Here is an 18,717-nt window from a genome sequence, read left to right on the forward strand (position 1 = left end):
TAGAGCTCAGCCAGAACAATAGAGAGTAGAGGGGTAGTAGAGTAGAGCTCAGCCAGAACAATAGAAGGTAGAGTGGTAGTAGAGTAGAGCTCAGCCAGAACAATAGAAGGTTGAGTGGTAGTAGAGCTAGAGCTCAGCCAGAACAATAGAGGGATAGTAGTGGTCAGCCAGAACAATAGAGAGTAGAGGGGTAGTAGAGTAGAGCTCAGCCAGAACAATAGAGAGTAGAGGGTTAGTAGAGTAGAGCTCAGCTAGAACAATAGAGAGTAGAGGGGCAGTAGGGCTCAGCCAGAACAATAGAGAGTAGAGGTGCAGTAGAGTAGAGCTCAGCCAGAACAATAGAGAGTAGAGGGGTAGTAGAGATAGAGCTCAGCCAGAACAATAGAAGGTAGAGTGGTAGTAGAGTAGAGCTCAGCCAGAACAATAGAAGGTTGAGTGGTAGTAGAGTAGAGCTCAGCCAGAACAATAGAGGGATAGTAGAGGTCAGCCAGAACAATAGAGAGTAGAGGGTAGTAGAGTAGAGCTCAGCCAGAACAATAGAGAGTAGAGGGTTAGTAGAGTAGAGCTCAGCTAGAACAATAGAGAGTAGAGGGGCAGTAGGGCTCAGCCAGAACAATAGAGAGTAGAGGTGCAGTAGAGTAGAGCTCAGCCAGAACAATAGAGGATAGAGGGGTAGTAGAGTAGAGCTCAGCCAGAACAATAGAGGAGTAGAGTGGTAGTAGAGTGGAGCTCAGCCAGAACAATAGAAGGTAGAGGGGTAGTAGAGTAGAGCTCAGCCAGAACAATAGAAGGTAAAGAGTGGTAGTAGAGTAGAGCTCAGCCAGAACAATAGAGGGGTAGTAGAGTAAAGAGCTCAGCCAGAACAATAGAGGGTAGAGGGGTAGTAGAGTAGAGCTCAGCCAGAACAATAGAAGGTAGAGTGGTAGTAGAGTAGAGCTCAGCCAGAACAATAGAAGGTAGAGTGGTAGTAAAGAGTAGAGCTCAGCCAGAACAATAGAAGGTTGAGTGGTAGTAGAGTAGAGCTCATAGAGGGATAGTAGTGGTCAGCCAGAACAATAGAGAGTAGAGGGGTAGTAGAGCTAAAGAGCTCAGCCAGAACAATAGAGAGTAGAGGGTTAGTAGAGTAGAGCTCAGCTAGAACAATAGAGAGTAGAGGGGCAGTAGGGCTCAGCCAGAACAATAGAGAGTAGAGGTGCAGTAGAGTAGAGCTCAGCCAGAACAATAGAGGATAGAGGGGTAGTAGAGTAGAGCTCAGCCAGAAAAATAGAGAGTAGAGGGTTAGTAGAGTAGAGCTCAGCTAGAACAATAGAGAGTAGAGGTGCAGTAGAGTAGAGCTCAGCCAGAACAATAGAGAGTAGAGGTGCAGTAGAGTAAAGAGCTCAGCTAGAACAATAGAGAGATAGAGGTGCAGTAGAGTAGATGATCAGCCAGAACAATAGAGAGTAGAGGGGTAAAGTAGAGTAGAGCTCAGCCAGAACAATAGAGAGTAGAGGTGCAGTAGAGTAGAGCTCAGCCAGAACAATAGAGAGTAGAGGTGCAGTAGAGTAGAGCTCAGCTAGAACAATAGAGAGTAGAGGTGCAGTAGGGCTCAGCCAGAACAATAGAGAGTAGAGGGGTAGTAGAGTAGAGCTCAGCTGGAACAATAGAGGATAGAGAGGCAGTAAAGCAGAGCCCAACCAGGGTCCAGGAGGGAAGCTGGTGGTCTACAGCAGGTTAACAGTGGTTAAAGAGGGTTAACTACCTAATGAAGCTAGTTAGCAGACTCACAGCCGCAACTCCTTAGCTGACAGGGAATGAGTACTGGCATGTGTGTGCACCACAAGTTCTAGATACCGAGTACTGGCATGTGTGTGCACCACATGTTCTAGATACCGAGTACTGGCATGTGTGTGCACCACATGTTCTAGATACCGAGTACTGGCATGTGTGTGCACCACATGTTCTAGATATCCTGATGTTAAAGTACTGGCATGTGTGTGCACCACATGTTCTAGATATCCTGAGTACTGGCATGTGTGCACCACATGTTCTAGATATCCTGAGTACTGGCATGTGTGTGATCCATGCATAGTCTAGATATCCTGAGTAGGCTGGCATGTTTGGACCACATGTTCTAGATACCGAGTACTGGCATATGTGTGCACCACAAGTTCTCTGCTCTTTCAAGGACCTGTCTTCTGCTACTGATTAATGTTCTACAATAATTGGAAGCTTAGTTAATGAATACACGACTGAATGATATCGGGTCTACTATTCCATCAGAACGTCTAAAGATGGGCATCATACCCGATCAGCTGAATAATTCCACAAATACAGACACATCCTAAGGATATCACCACTGTGCTGTTGATGTGGGCTAAAGGATCCTGATGTAAAGATGTAAAGATATCCAGAAACTTCCCTAAATAAGCATTTCCAGAAATCCTGAAGATTCCCTTCCTCCAACCAGGATTTCATGGTGATTTCAGGAAAGTTTTCTGTGATTGTGCAACCCCCCCTCCCCCCATCAACAGCACAGTCTACTACCCCAGCCCCAGGGGGAGAGAACCACCTACCCAGAGCCAGAAATGTCCTCCTCCTTCCCAGCCTCCTGCTCCTCATCGTAAGGCTCCAGCTTCACTCCCTCCTCTCTGAGACGAGCAAATGAAGGGCCGTCTTCATTATCAGAGCCGTGCTTGTGATGGTCGTTTCCTTCCTCATCAACACCATCATCATCATCATCATCATCACCAACTTCTCTCTCAGCCTTCAGAGGTTCCAGCTCTGGTTTGTTCCGGGTGAGCTCAGTCTCCTCCTGTGGGGAGGGATATGATGTCCTTACTTCATACCCTGTTAATCAATCATTATACTACCTCACGCTAAAGATGATCCTGATGCTAAAGATGATCCTGACGCTAAAGATGATCCTGATGCTAAAGATGATCCTGATGCTAAAGATTATCCTGATGCTAAAGAGGCTAAAGATGATCCTGATGCTAAAGATGATCCTGAAGCTAAAGATAAAGATGATCCTGAAGCTAAAGATGCTAAAGATGATCCTGATGCTAAAGAGGCTAAAGATGATCCTGATGCTAAAGAGGCTAAAGATGATCCTGTAGCTAAAGATGATCCTGATGCTAAAGAGGCTAAAGATGATCCTGATGCCAAAGATGATCCTGATGCTAAAGATGATCCAGATGCTAAAGATGATCCTGATGCTAAAGAGGCTAAAGATGATCCTGATGCTAAAGATGATCCTGATGATAAAGATGATCCTGATGCTAAAGAGGCTAAAGATGATCCTGATGCTAAAGAGGCTAAAGATGATCCTGACGCTAAAGATGATCCTGACGCTAAAGATGATCCTGATGCTAAAGAGGCTAAAGATGATCCTGAAGCTAGAGGCTAAAAATGATCCTGATGCTAAAGATGATCCTAAAGATGATCCAGATGCTAAAGATGATCCTGATGCTAAAGAGGCTAAAGATGATCCTGATGCTAAAGATGATCCTGACGCTAAAGATGATCCTGATGCTAAAGAGGCTAAAGATGATCCTGAAGCTAGAGGCTAAAGATGATCCTGATGCTAAAGATGATCCTGATGCCAAAGATGATCCTGATGCTAAAGATGATCCTGATGCTAAAGATGATCCTGATGCTAAAGAGGCTAAAGATGATCCTGATGCTAAAGATGATCCTGATGCTTAAGAGGCTAAAGATGATCCTGATGCTAAAGAGGCTAAAGATGATCCTGAAGCTAAAGATGATCCTGATGCTAAGAGGCTAAAGATGATCCTGATGCTAAAGATGATCCTGATGCTTAAGAGGCTAAAGATGATCCTGATGCTAAAGATGATCCTGATGCTAAAGATGATCCTGATGCTAAAGAGGCTAAAGATGATCCTGATGCTAAAGAGGCTAAAGATGATCCTGATGCTAAAGAGGCTAAAGATGATCCCTGATGCTAAAGATGATCCTGATGCTAAAGAGGCTAAAGATGATCCTAAAGAGGCTAAAGATGATCCTGATGCTAAAAGAGATGCTAAAGATGATCCTGATGTTAAAGATGATCCTGATGCTAAAGATGATCCTGATGCTAAAGAGGCTAAAGATGATCCTGATGCTAAAGAGGCTAAAGATGATCCTGATGCTAAAGATGATCCTGATGCTAAAAAGATGATCCTGATGCTAAAGAGGCTAAAGATGATCCTGAAGCTAAAGATGATCCTGATGCTAAAGATGATCCTGATGCTAAAGAGGCTAAAGATGATCCTGATGCTAAAGAGGCTAAAGATGATCCTGATGCTAAAGCTAAAGATCCTGATGCTAAAGATGATCCTGATGCTAAAGAGGCTAAAGATGATCCTGATGCTAAAGATGATCCTGATGCTAAAGATGATCCTGATGCTAAAGAGGCTAAAGATGATCCTGACGCTAAAGATGATCCTGACGCTAAAGATGATCCTGATGCTAAAGAGGCTAAAGATGATCCTGAAGCTAAAGAGGCTAAAGATGATCCTGATGCTAAAGATGATCCTGATGCTAAAGATGATCCTGATGCTAAAGATGATCCTGATGCTAAAGAGGCTAAAGATGATCCTGATGCTAAAGATGATCCTGATGCTAAAGAGGCTAAAGATGATCCTGAGCTAAAGATGATCCTGATGCTAAAGAGGCTAAAGATGATCCTGATGCTAAAGATGATCCTGATGCTAAAGATGATCCAGATGCTAAAGATGATCCTGATGCTAAAGAGGCTAAAGATGATCCTGATGCTAAAGATGATCCTGATGCTAAAGATGATCCTGATGCTAAAGAGGCTAAAGATGATCCTGATGCTAAAGATGATCCTGATGCTAAAGATGATCCTGATGCTAAAGATGATCCTGATGCTAAAGATGATCCTGATGCTAAAGAGGCTAAAGATGATCCTGAAGCTAAAGAGGCTAAAGATGATCCTGATGCTAAAGATGATCCTGATGCTAAAGATGATCCTGATGCTAAAGATGATCCTGATGCTAAAGATGATCCTGATGCTAAAGAGGCTAAAGATGATCCTGATGCTAAAGATGATCCTGATGCTAAAGATGATGCTAAAGAGGCTAAAGATGATCCTGATGCTAAAGATGATCCTGATGCTAAAGATGATCCTGATGCTAAAGAGGCTAAAGATGATCCTGATGCTAAAGATGATCCTGATGCTAAAGATGATCCTGATGCTAAAGAGGCTAAAGATGATCCTGAAGCTAAAGAGGCTAAAGATGATCCTGATGCTAAAGATGATCCTGGCTAAAGATGATCCTGATGCTAAAGATGATCCTGATGCTAAAATGATGCTAAAGATGATCCGCTAAAGATGCTAAAGATGATCCTGATGCTAAAGAGGCTAAAGATGATCCTGATGCTAAAGATGATCCTAAAGATGATCCTGAAAGATGATCCTGATGCTAAAGAGGCTAAAGATGATCCTGATGCTAAAGATGCTAAAGATGATCCTGATGCTAAAGAGGCTAAAGATGATCCTGAAGCTAAAGATGATCCTGATGCTAAAGAGGCTAAAGATGATCCTGATGCTAAAGAGGCTAAAGATGATCCTGATGCTAAAGATGATCCTGATGCTAAAGATGATCCTGATGCTAAAGAGGCTAAAGATGATCCTGATGCTAAAGAGGCTAAAGATGATCCTGATGCTAAAGATGATCCTGATGCTAAAGAGGCTAAAGATGATCCTGATGCTAAAGATGATCCTGATGCTAAAGATGATCCTGATGCTAAAGAGGCTAAAGATGATCCTGATGCTAAAGATGATCCTGATGCTAAAGAGGCTAAAGATGATCCTGATGCTAAAGATGATCCTGATGCTAAAGAGGCTAAAGATGATCCTGATGCTAAAGATCCTGATGCTAAAGATGATCCTGATGCTAAAGATGATCCTGATGCTAAAGAGGCTATGCTAGGAGAGGCTAAAGATGATCCCTAAAGAGGCTAAAAGATTTAAAGATGATCCTATTGCTAAAGAGGCTGATTCCCTGATGCTAAAGGTGATGCTAAAGATGATTGATCTGGATAAGAGGCTAAAGATGATCCTGAAGCTAAAATGATGATCCTAAAGATGCTAAATGATGATCCTGATGCTAAAGAGGCTAAAGATGATCCTGATGATCCTGATGCTAAAGATGATCCTGATGCTAAAGAGGCTAAAGATGATCCTGATGCTAAAGATGATCCTGATGCTAAAGAGGCTAAAGATGATCCTGATGCTAAAGATGATCCTGATGCTGCTAAAGATGATCCTGGCTAAAGATGATCCTGATGCTAAAGAGGCTAAAGATGATCCTGCTAAAGAGCTAAAGATGATCCTGATGCTAAAGAGGCTAAAGATGATCCTGATGCTAAAGAGGCTAAAGATGATCCTGATGCTAAAGATGATCCTGATGCTAAAGAGGCTAAAGATGATCCTGAAGCTAAAAGAGGCTAAAGATGATCCTGATGCTAAAGATGATCCTGATGCTAAAGAGGCTAAAGATGATCCTGATGCTAAAGATGATCCTGATGCTAAAGATGATCCTGATGCTAAAGATGATCCTGATGCTAAAGATGCTAAAGATGATCCTGCTAAAGATGATCCTGATGCTAAAGAGGCTAAAGATGATCCTGATGCTAAAGAGGCTAAAGATGATCCTGATGCTAAAGATGCTAAAGATGATCCTGATGCTAAAGAGGCTAAAGATGATCCTGAAGCTAAAGATGATCCTGATGCTAAAGAGGCTAAAGATGATCCTGATGCTAAAGAGGCTAAAGATGATCCTGATGCTAAAGATGATCCTGATGCTAAAGAGGCTAAAGATGATCCTGATGCTAAAGATGATCCTGATGCTAAAGATGATCCTGATGCTAAAGATGATCCTGATGCTAAAGATGATCCTGATGCTAAAGATGATCCTGATGCTAAAGATGATCCTGATGCTAAAGATGATCCTGATGCTAAAGAGGCTAAAGATGATCCTGATGCTAAAGAGGCTAAAGATGATCCTGATGCTAAAGATGATCCTGATGCTAAAGATGATCCTGATGCTAAAGATGATCCTGATGCTAAAGATGATCCTGATGCTAAAGATGATCCTGATGCTAAAGATGCTAAAGATGATCCTGATGCTAAAGATGCTAAAGATGATCCTGATGCTAAAGAGGCTAAAGATGATCCTGATGCTAAAGATGATCCTGATGCTAAAGATCCTGATGCTAAAGATGATCCTGATGCTAAAGATGCTAAAGAGCTAAAGATGCTAAAGATGATCCTGATGCTAAAGAGGCTAAAGATGATCCTGATGCTAAAGAGGCTAAAGATGATCCTAAAGATGCTAAAGATGATCCTGATGCTAAAGATGATCCTGATGCTAAAAGAGGCTAAAGATGATCCTGATGCTAAAGATGATCCTGATGCTAAAGAGGCTAAAGATGATCCTGATGCTAAAGAGGCTAAAGATGATCCTGATGCTAAAGAGGCTAAAGATGATCCTGATGCTAAAGATGATCCTGATGCTAAAGAGGCTAAAGATGATCCTGATGCTAAAGATGATCCTGATGCTAAAGATGATCCTGATGCTAAAGATGATCCTGATGCTAAAGAGGCTAAAGATGATCCTGATGCTAAAGATGATCCTGATGCTAAAGATGATCCTGATGCTAAAGAGGCTAAAGATGATCCTGATGCTAAAGATGATCCTGATGCTAAAGATGATCCTGATGCTAAAGAGGCTAAAGATGATCCTGATGCTAAAGAGGCTAAAGATGATCCTGATGCTAAAGATGATCCTGATGCTAAAGAGGCTAAAGATGATCCTGATGCTAAAGATGCTAAAGATGATCCTGATGCTAAAGATGCTAAAGATGATCCTGATGCTAAAGATGATCCTGATGCTAAAGAGGCTAAAGATGATCCTGATGCTAAAGAGGCTAAAGATGATCCTGATGCTAAAGATGATCCTGATGCTAAAGATGATCCTAAAGATGATCCTGAGCTAAAGAGGCTAAAGATGATCCTGATGCTAAAGATGATCCTGATGCTAAAGATGATCCTGATGCTAAAGATGATCCTGATGCTAAAGAGGCTAAAGATGATCCTGATGCTAAAGATGATCCTGATGCTAAAGATGATCCTGATGCTAAAGAGGCTAAAGATGATCCTGATGCTAAAGATGATCCTGATGCTAAAGAGGCTAAAGATGATCCTGATGCTAAAGATGATCCTGATGCTAAAGATGATCCTGATGCTAAAGAGGCTAAAGATGATCCTGATGTTAAAGATGATCCTGATGCTAAAGAGGCTAAAGATGATCCTGATGTTAAAGATTATCCTGATGCTAAAGATGATCCTGATGTTAAAGATGATCCTGATGCTAAAGAGGCTAAAGATGAATAACTAGGATAGGATAAGTAATCCTTCTCACCCCCCTAAAAGATTTAGATGCACTATTGTAAAGTGGCTGTTCCACTGGATGTCATAAGGTGAATGCACCAATTTGTAAGTCGCTCTGGATAAGAGCGTCTGCTAAATGACTTAAATGTAAATGTAAATGTAATGATCCTGATGCTAAAGAGGCTAAAGATGATCCTGATGCTAAAAGAGGCTAAAGATGATCCTGATGCTAAAGAGGCTAAAGATGATCCTGATGCTAAAGATGATCCTGATGCTAAAGAGGCTAAAGATGATCCTGATGCTAAAGATGATCCTGATGCTAAAGAGGCTAAAGATGATCCTGATGCTAAAGATGCTAAAGATGATCCTGAAGCTAAAGATTATCCTGATGCTAAAGAGGCTAAAGATGATCCTGATGCTAAAGAGGCTAAAGATGATCCTGATGCTAAAGATGATCCTGATGCTAAAGAGGCTAAAGATGATCCTGAAGCTAAAGAGGCTAAAGATGATCCTGATGCTAAAGAGGCTAAAGATGACCCTGATGCTAAAGATGATCCTGATGCTAAAGATGATCCTGATGCTAAAGATGATCCTGATGCTAAAGATGATCCTGATGCTAAAGATGCTAAAGATGATCCTGAAGCTAAAGAGGCTAAAGATGATCCTGATGCTAAAGATGATCCTGATGCTAAAGAGGCTAAAGATGATCCTGATGCTAAAGATGCTAAAGATGATCCTGATGCTAAAGAGGCTAAAGATGATCCTGAAGCTAAAGATGATCCTGATGCTAAAGAGGCTAAAGATGATCCCGATGCTAAAGAGGCTAAAGATGATCCTGATGCTAAAGATGATCCTGATGCTAAAGATGCTAAAGATGATCCTGATGCTAAAGAGGCTAAAGATGATCCTGAAGCTAAAGATGATCCTGATGCTAAAGAGGCTAAAGATGATCCCGATGCTAAAGAGGCTAAAGATGATCCTGATGCTAAAGATGATCCTGATGCTAAAGAGGCTAAAGATGATCCTGAAGCTAAAGAGGCTAAAGATGATCCTGATGCTAAAGAGGCTAAAGATGACCCTGATGCTAAAGATGATCCTGATGCTAAAGATGATCCTGATGCTAAAGATGATCCTGATGCTAAAGATGCTAAAGATGATCCTGAAGCTAAAGATGCTAAAGATGATCCTGAAGCTAAAGATGCTAAAGATGATCCTGAAGCTAAAGATGATCCTGAAGCTAAAGAGGCTAAAGATGATCCTGATGTTAAAGATGATCCTGATGCTAAAGATGATCCTGATGCTAAAGATGATCCTGATGTTAAAGATGATCCTGATGCTAAAGAGGCTAAAGATGATCCTGACGCTAAAGATGATCCTGATGTTAAAGATGATCCTGAGGCTAAAGATGATCCTGATGCCAAAGATGATCCTGATGCTGCTGGGACCTGGGCTGGGTGCTTATACTGACAGCGAGAGAGAGAGAGAAAGAGAGAGAGAGGAAGAGAGTCCAGTACCTTGCAGACGATGGGCTGAGTGCTGCTGGTCTCTGAGCAGCACAGGTTCTCTCTCTCAGAGTAGCAGGCTTTCCGTTTCTGCTCCTCTGCTGAGCTTGAAGAGGCTACAGGTGGGACAGAACTGTCTCCCCCTGCCTCCCCCGTCTCCCCCTCAGCCTTGCCCCCCTCTGCCTTGGGCTGCTTCAGTGGAAGGTCCATGCGGAAAGTGATGGCGCAGGAGGTGCAGTACTCCTCAAACCCATACAGGTACCTGAGGAGCATTACCACACCATAACAACAATACAGGTACCTGAGGAGGGTTACCACACCATAACATCAATACAGGTACCTGAGGATTACCACCACACCATAACAACAATACAGGTACCTGAGGATACCACACCATAACAACAATACAGGTACCTGAGGATTACCACACCATAACAACAATACAGGTACCTGAGGATTACCACCACACCATAACATCAATACAGGTACCTGAGGATTACCACCACACCATAACAACAATACAGGTACCTGAGGAGGATTACCACACCATAACAACAATACAGGTACCTGAGGAGGATTACCACACCAGAACAACAATACAGGTACCTGAGGAGGATTACCACCACACCATAACAACAATACAGGTACCTGAGGATTACCACCGCACCATAACAACAATACAGGTACCTGAGGATTACCACACCATAACAACAATACAGGTACCTGAGGATTACCACACCATAACAACAATACAGGTACCTGAGGATACCACACCAGACACAACCTGATTGTATCAATATCACCACAGCGACTGTACGGTATCAGTGATAAACAGATCAATAGGCTCTCACTACGTACTTGCGGTAAGCACATTTGACATTGTAGCCGGCGGCAGAGTTGAGAACAGGGATTCCCAGAGCCTGGTAGACAGTCTTCCATACGGATCCACTCTCAATCTGCTCCAGACATGAGAGGACATGACACAGAGGAGACAGGACACAGAGGACAGGACACAGAGGGGACAGGACAGGACACAGAGGACAGGACACAGAGGACATGACACAGAGGACATGACACAGAGGACATGACACAGAGGGGACATGACACAGAGGGGACAGGACAGGACACAGAGGACAGGACATAGAGGGGACATGACACAGAGGGGACATGACACAGAGGGGACAGGACACAGAGGGGACAGGACAGGACACAGAGGACACGACACAGAGGACATGACACAGAGGACATGACACAGAGGGGACATGCCACAGAGGGGATAGGACAGGACACAGAGGACAGGACACAGAGGGGACATGACACAGAGGGGACAGGACAGGACACAGAGGACAGGACACAGAGGGGACATGACACAGAGGGGACAGGACACAGAGGGGACATGACACAGAGGGGACATGACACAGAGGGGACAGGACACAGAGGACAGGACACAGAGGGGACAGGACACAGAGGGGACAGGACACAGAGGGGACAGGACAGGACACAGAGGGGACAGGACAGGACACAAGAGGACAGGACACAGAGGACAGGACACAGAGGACAGGACACAGAGGACAGGACACAGAGGGGACATGACAAAGAGGACAGGACACAGAGGGGACATGACACAGAGGCCAGGACACAGAGGACAGGACACAGAGGACAGGACACAGAGGACAGGACACAGAGGACAGGACACAGAGGACAGGACACAGAGGACAGGACACAGAGTGAAACAGGGAACAAGAGATACATGTTTGTCAGAGAGAAAGACAATGTGTCTGACTAGAAGATGAACTAAAAACAAAAGCTGGTGAAATCTAAATGGAACTACAGCACATCAATACATCACAGGGAACTACAGCACATCAATACATCACAGGGAACTACATCACATCAATACATCACAGGGAACTACAGCACATCAATACATCACAGGGAACTACATCACATCAATACATCACAGGGAACTACAGCACATCAATACATCACAGGGAACTACAGCACATCAATACATCACAGGGAACTACATCACATCAATACATCACAGGGAACTACAGCACATCAATACATCACAGGGAACTACAGCACATCAATACATCACAGGGAACTACAGCACATCAATACATCACAGGGAACTACATCACAGGGAACTACAGCACATCAATACATCACAGGGAACTACATCACATCAATACATCACAGGGAACTACAGCACATCAATACATCACAGGGAACTACAGCACATCAATACATCACAGGGAACTACATCACATCAATACATCACAGGGAACTACAGCACATCAATACATCACAGGGAACTACAGCACATCAATACATCACAGGGAACTACATCACAGGGAACTACAGCACATCAATACATCACAGGGAACTACATCACATCAATACATCACAGGGAACTACATCACATCAATACATCACAGGGAACTACATCACATCAATACATCACAGGGAACTACATCACATCAATACATCACAGGGAACTACATCACATCAATACATCACAGGGAACTACATCACATCAATACATCACAGGGAACTACAGCACATCAATACATCACAGGGAACTACAGCACATCAATATATCACAGGGAACTACAGCACATCAATACATCACAGGGAACTACAGCACATCAATACATCACAGGGAACTACAGCACATCAATACATCACAGGGAACTACAGCACATCAATACATCACAGGGAACTACAGCACATCAATACATCACAGGGAACTACAGCACATCAATACATCACAGGGAACTACATCACAGGGAACTACAGCACATCAATATATCACAGGGAACTACATCACAGGGAACTACAGCACATCAATACATCACAGGGAACTACAGCACATCAATATATCACAGGGAACTACATCACATCAATACATCACAGGGAACTACATCACAGGGAACTACATCACATCAATACATCACAGGGAACTACAGCACATCAATATATCACAGGGAACTACAGCACATCAATACATCACAGGGAACTACAGCACATCAATACATCACAGTGGTCCTTCTGTGGCTCAGTTGGTAGAGCATGGCGCTTGTAACGCCAGGGTAGTGGGTTCGATTCCCGGGACCACCCATATGTAGAATGTATGCACACATGACTGTAAGTCGCTTTGGATAAAAGCGTCAGCTAAATGGCATATATTATTATTATATATATTAATACATCACAGGGAACTACATCACATCGATACATCACAGGGTCCAATTAGAAGTGAGGGTTAAGATGTGGAACACCAATGAACGTCATGATGAATGTGTGGTACTCACATCATGGAAGCCTCCCAGTTGGTGCACCAGTCTGTAGAGCTTGAAGAGGTCCAGGTTCCTGTAGCCCAGCACGGGCTTCTTGTTGATAGGGGTTCCTACAGGAGGATAAACACAACCTAACGCTTAGTCCCTGAAAGGCCAGTATGGATTATCTCAGAAGTATTGCGCACGTTGTATTTGTACTTCCCATTACTGTATAGTTTATAAACTCAGCAAAAAGAGCAACGTCCAGCAAACTGGACAGCAAACTGAACATGTGTAAATATTTGTCTGAACATAACAAGATTCAACAACTGAGACATAAACTGAACAAGTTCCACAGACATGTGACTAACAGAAATGGAATAATGTGTCCCTGAACAAAGGGGTGGGGGGTCAAAATCAAAAGTATCAGTCAGTATCTGGTGTGGCCACCAGCTGCATTAAGTACTGTAGTGCATCTCCTCATGGACGGCACCAGATTTGCCAGTTCTTGCTGTGAGATGTTACCCCACTCTTTCACCAAGGCACCTGCACGTTCCGGGACATTTCTGGGGGGAATGGCCGTAGCCCTCACCCTCCGATCCAACAGGGCCCAGACGTGCTCAATGGGATTGAGATCCGGGCTCTTAGCTGGCCATGGTAGAACACTGACATTCCTGTCTTGCAGGAAATCACACACAGAACGAGCAGTATGGCTGGTGGCATTGTCATGCTCGAGGGTCATGTCAGGATGAGCCTGCAGGAAGGAGACCACATGAGGGAGGAGGATGTCTTCCCTGTAACGCACAGCGTTGAGATTGCCTGCAATGACAACAAGCTCAGTCCGATGATGCTGTGACACACCGCCCCAGACCTTGACGGAACAGATCGGTCCCGCTCCAGAGTACAGGCCTCGGTGTAACGCTCATTCCTTCGACGGTAAACACGAATCAGACCAGCCCCCCCGGTGAGACAAAACCACCACTCGTCAGTGAAGAGCACTTTTTGCCAGTCCTGTCTGGTCCAGCGACGGTGGGTTTGTGTACAAAGGCGACGTTGCCGGTGATGTCTGGTGAGGACCTGCCTTACCACAGGCCTACAAGCCCTCAGTCCAGCCTCTAGCAGCCTATTGCGGACAGACTGAGCACTGATGGAGGGATTGTGTGTTCCTGGTGTAACTTGGGCAGTTGTTGTTGCCATCCTGTACCTGTCCCACAGGTGTGATGTTCGGATGTACCGATCCTGTGCAGGTGTTGTTACGCGTGGTCTAGCTGTCCGTCCTGTCTCCCTGTAGCATCTTAGGCGTCTCACAGTACAGACATTGCAAATTATTGCACTGGCCACATCTGCAGCCCTCCTTGCAGCATGTCTAAGGCATGTTCACGTAGGTGAGCAGGGACCCTGGGCATCTTTCTTTTGGTGTTTTTAGTCAGTAGAAATACCTCTTTAGACCTCTTTAAATTTCAGTGTTCCTCAAGGTTCCGATTTAGGACCACTATTGTTTTCACTATATATTTTACCTCTTGGGGATGTCATTTGAAAACATAATGTTAACTTTCACTGCTGTGCAGATGACACACAGCTGTACATTTCAATGAAACATGGTGAAGCCCCAAAATTGCCCTCGCTAGAAGCCTGTGTTTCTGACATAAGGAAGTGGATGGCTGCAAACGTTCTACTTTTAAACTCGGACAAAACAGAGATGCATGTTCTAGGTCCCAAGAAACAAAGAGTTCTGTTGAATTTGACAATTAATCTTAATGGTTGTACAGTCGTCTCAAATAAAACTGTGAAGGACCTCGGCGTTAATCTGGACCCTGATCTCTCTTTTGAAGAACATATCAAGACCATTTCAAGGACAGCTTTTTTCCATCCACGCAACATTGCAAAAATCAGAAACTTTCTGTCCAAAAATGATGCAGAAAAATCTGTCCATGCTTTTGTCACTTCTAGGTTAGACTACTGCAATGCTCTACTTTCCGGCTACCCGGATAAAGCACTAAATAAACTTCAGTTAGTGCTAAATACGGCTGCTAGAATCCTGACTAGAACCAAAAAATGTGATCATATTACTCCAGTGCTAGCCTCCCAACACTAGCTTCCTGTTAAGGCAAGGGCTGATTTCAAGGTTTTACTGCTAACCTACAAAGCATTACATGGGCTTGCTCCTACCTATCTTTCTGATTTGGTCCTGCCCGTTCGTACCTACACATACGCTACGGTCACAAGACGAAGGCCTCCTAATTGTCCCTAGAATTTCTAAGCAAACAGCTTGAGGCAGGGCTTTCTCATAGAGCTCCATTTTTATGGAATGGTCTGCCTACCCATGTGAGAGACGCAAACTCAATCTTAACCTTTAAGTCTTTACTGAAGACTCATCTCTTCAGTGGGTCATATGATTGAGTGTAGTCTGGCCCAGGAGTGTGAAGGTGAAAGGCTCTGGAGCAACGAACCGCCCTTGCTGTGTCTGCCTGGCCCTCTTTCCACTGGGATTCTCTGCCTCTAACCCTATTACAGGGGCTGAGTCACTGGCTTTCTGGTGCTCTTCCATGCGGTCCCTAGGAGGGGTGCATCACTTGAGTGGCTTGAGTCTCTGATGTGATCTTCCTGTCCGGGTTGGCGCCCCCCTCGGGTTCGTAACCTGGGGGAGATCTTTGTGGGCTATAATCAGCCTTGTCTCAGGGTAGTAAAATGGTGGTTGAAGATATCCCTCTAATGGTGTGGGGGCTGTGCTTTGGCAAAGTGGGCGGGGTTATATCCTGCCTGTTTGGCCCTGTCCGGGGGTATCCTCGGATGGGGCCACAGTGTCTCCTGACCCCTCCTGTCTCAGCCTCCAGTATTTATGCTGCAGTAGTTTATGTGTTGGGGGGCTAGGGTCATTTTGTTATATCTGGAGTACTTGTCATGTCTTATCCGGTGTCCTGTGTGAATTTAAGTATGCTCTCTCTAATTCTCTCTTTCTCTCTCTCAGAGGACCTGAGCCCTAGGATCATGACTACCTGGCATGATGACTCCTTACTGTCCCCAGTCCACCTGGCCGTGCTGCTGCTCCAGTTTCAACTGTTCTGCCTGCGGCTTTGGAACCTTGACCTGTTCACCGGACGTGCTACCTGTCCCAGACCTGCTGTTTTCAACTCTCTAGAGACAGCAGGAGCGGTAGAGATACTCCTAATGATCGGCTATGAAAAGCCAACTGACATTTACTCCTGAGGTCCTGACTTGCTGCACCCTTGACAACTACTATGATTATTATTATTTGACCATGCTGGTCATTTATGAACATTTGAACATCTTGGTCATGTTCTGTTATAATCTCTACCCGGCACAGCCAGAAGAGGACTGGCCACCCCACATAGCCCGGTTCCTCTCTAGGTTTCTTCCTAGGTTTTGGCCTTTCTAGGGAGTTTTTCCTAGCCACCGTGCTTCTACACCTGCATTGCTTGCTGTTTGGGGTTTTAGGCTGGTTTTCTGTACAGCACTTTGAGATATCAGCTGATGTACGAAGGGCTATATAAATACATTTGATTTGATTTAAACATGGGATTCCCTATTGGCCCTGGTCAAAAGTAGTGCACTACCTATGGGATTCCCTATTGGCCCTGGTCTAAAGTAGTGCACTACCTATGGGATTCCCTATTGGCCCTGGTCTAAAGTAGTGCACTACATATGGGATTCCCTATTGGTCCTGGTCAAAAGTAGTGCACTACCTATGGGATTCCCTATTGGCCCTGGTCTAAAGTAGTGCACTACCTATGGGATTCCCTATTGGCCCTGGTCTAAAGTAGTGCACTACATATGGGATTCCCTATTGGTCCTGGTCAAAAGTAGTGCACTACCTATGGGATTCCCTATTGGCCCTGGTCTAAAGTAGTGCACTACATATGGGATTCCCTATTGGTCCTGGTCAAAAGTAGTGCACTACCTATGGGATTCCCTATTGGTCCTGGTCTAAAGTAGTGCACTACATATGGGATTCCCTATTGGTCCTGGTCAAAAGTAGTGCACTACCTATGGGATTCCCTATTGGCCCTGGTCTAAAGTAGTGCACTACCAATGGGATTCCCTATTGGCCCTGGTCTAAAGTAGTGCACTACCTATGGGATTCCCTATGGGCCCTGGTCTAAAGTAGTGCACTACCTATGGGATTCCCTATTGGTGACCCTGGTCAAAAGTAGTGCACTACCTATGGGATTCCCTATTGGTCCTGGTCAAAAGTAGTGCACTACCAATGGGATTCCCTATTGGCCCTGGTCAAAAGTAGTGCACTACCTATGGGATTCCCTATTGGTCCTGGTCAAAAGTAGTGCACTACCTATAGGAAATAGGGTGCCATTTGGAATGCCTGGTCAAGATTATATTTGAGACTACCTATAGGGATTCCCTATTGGCCTGGTCAAAAGTTTGCACTACCAATGGGATTCCAACCAGCTTGGCACCTGGTCAAAAGCTTTTCCATCAGCCCTAGAGGGGAGTTCAGCCAGAATATTGGTCCTGGTCAAAAGTAGTGCACTTTATAGTGAAATAGGGTGCCATTTGGAATGCACAGTCTCCTCTGAACATTGAGATGTTTGAGACTCTTGAAGCATTTATTTGCCTTGATGACAGGCTTGCACACTCTAATGGCATTCTCTCAACCAGCTTCACCTGGAATCTTTTTCCATCAGCCTCTGAGGGGTAGTAGAGCTAATGAACTTATCTGCAGCAGAATAACTTGTGTTTCCTTGGCCCAGGCCAAATCTCTTCTAATGAACTTGTCCTCTTTAGTAGTGGTAACTCTGCAGTCTTCCTTTCCTGATTCACACAGTCTCCTCTGAACAGTTGAGATGTGTCTGTTACTTGAACTCTGTGAAGCATTTATTTGGGTTGCAATTTCTGAGGCTGGTAACTCTAATGAACTTATCCTCTGCAGCAGAGGTAACTCTGGGTCTTCCTTTCCTGTGGCGGTCCTCATGAGAGCCAGTTAACTCTCTAATGAACTTATCCTCTGCAGCAGAGGTAACTCTGGGTCTCCTTTCCTGTGGCGGTCCTCATGAGAGCCAGTTAACTCTCGAATGAACTGATCCTCTGCAGCAGAGGTAACTCTGGGTCTTCCTTTCCTGTGGCGGTCCTCATGAGAGCCAGTTAACTCTCTAATGAACTGATCCTCTGCAGCAGAGGTAACTCTGGGTCTTCCTTTCCTGTGGCGGTCCTCATGAGAGCCAGTTTCTTCACAGCGCTTGATGGTTTTTGCTGACTGCAATTGAAGAAACTTTCAAAGGTTCTTGACATTTTACGGATTGACTGACCTTCACGTCTTAAAGTAACGATGGACTGTCGTTTCTCTTTGCTTTTTTGAGCTGTTCTTGTCATAATATGGACTCGGTATTTTTCCAAATATGGCAACCCCCCCCCACAACACAACTGATTCCTTCTTAATGCGTTTCCACAAATTAACGTTGAACAAAGCACACCTGTTAATTCAAATGAATTCCAGGTAACTACCTCTTGAAGCTGGTTGAGAGAATGCCAAGAGTGTGCAAAGCTGTCATCAATGCAAAGG

At 44.3% G+C, this 18,717-nt stretch overlaps 1 protein-coding gene across 6 annotated transcripts in view; it reads right to left on the bottom strand.

The window, feature by feature from the left end:
* Window positions 1-18,717, bottom strand: part of LOC118369450 (AT-rich interactive domain-containing protein 4B-like) — a 262,365-nt gene that overhangs the window by 97,542 nt on the left and 146,106 nt on the right. For all 6 annotated transcript variants that reach the window (XM_052496727.1, XM_052496726.1, XM_052496725.1 and 3 more), the window contains exons 13-16: window positions 13,218-13,312; window positions 10,759-10,856; window positions 9,913-10,162; window positions 2,556-2,794 (exon numbers count right to left, since the gene is read on the bottom strand). In XM_052496727.1, coding sequence (XP_052352687.1) covers window positions 2,556-2,794; window positions 9,913-10,162; window positions 10,759-10,856; window positions 13,218-13,312 — 682 coding nt within the window. The remainder of the gene's footprint in view (window positions 1-2,555; window positions 2,795-9,912; window positions 10,163-10,758; window positions 10,857-13,217; window positions 13,313-18,717) is intronic.

The sequence above is a fragment of the Oncorhynchus keta genome, chromosome 3, assembly GCF_023373465.1.
Source record: "Oncorhynchus keta strain PuntledgeMale-10-30-2019 chromosome 3, Oket_V2, whole genome shotgun sequence".
NCBI lineage: Eukaryota > Metazoa > Chordata > Actinopteri > Salmoniformes > Salmonidae > Oncorhynchus > Oncorhynchus keta.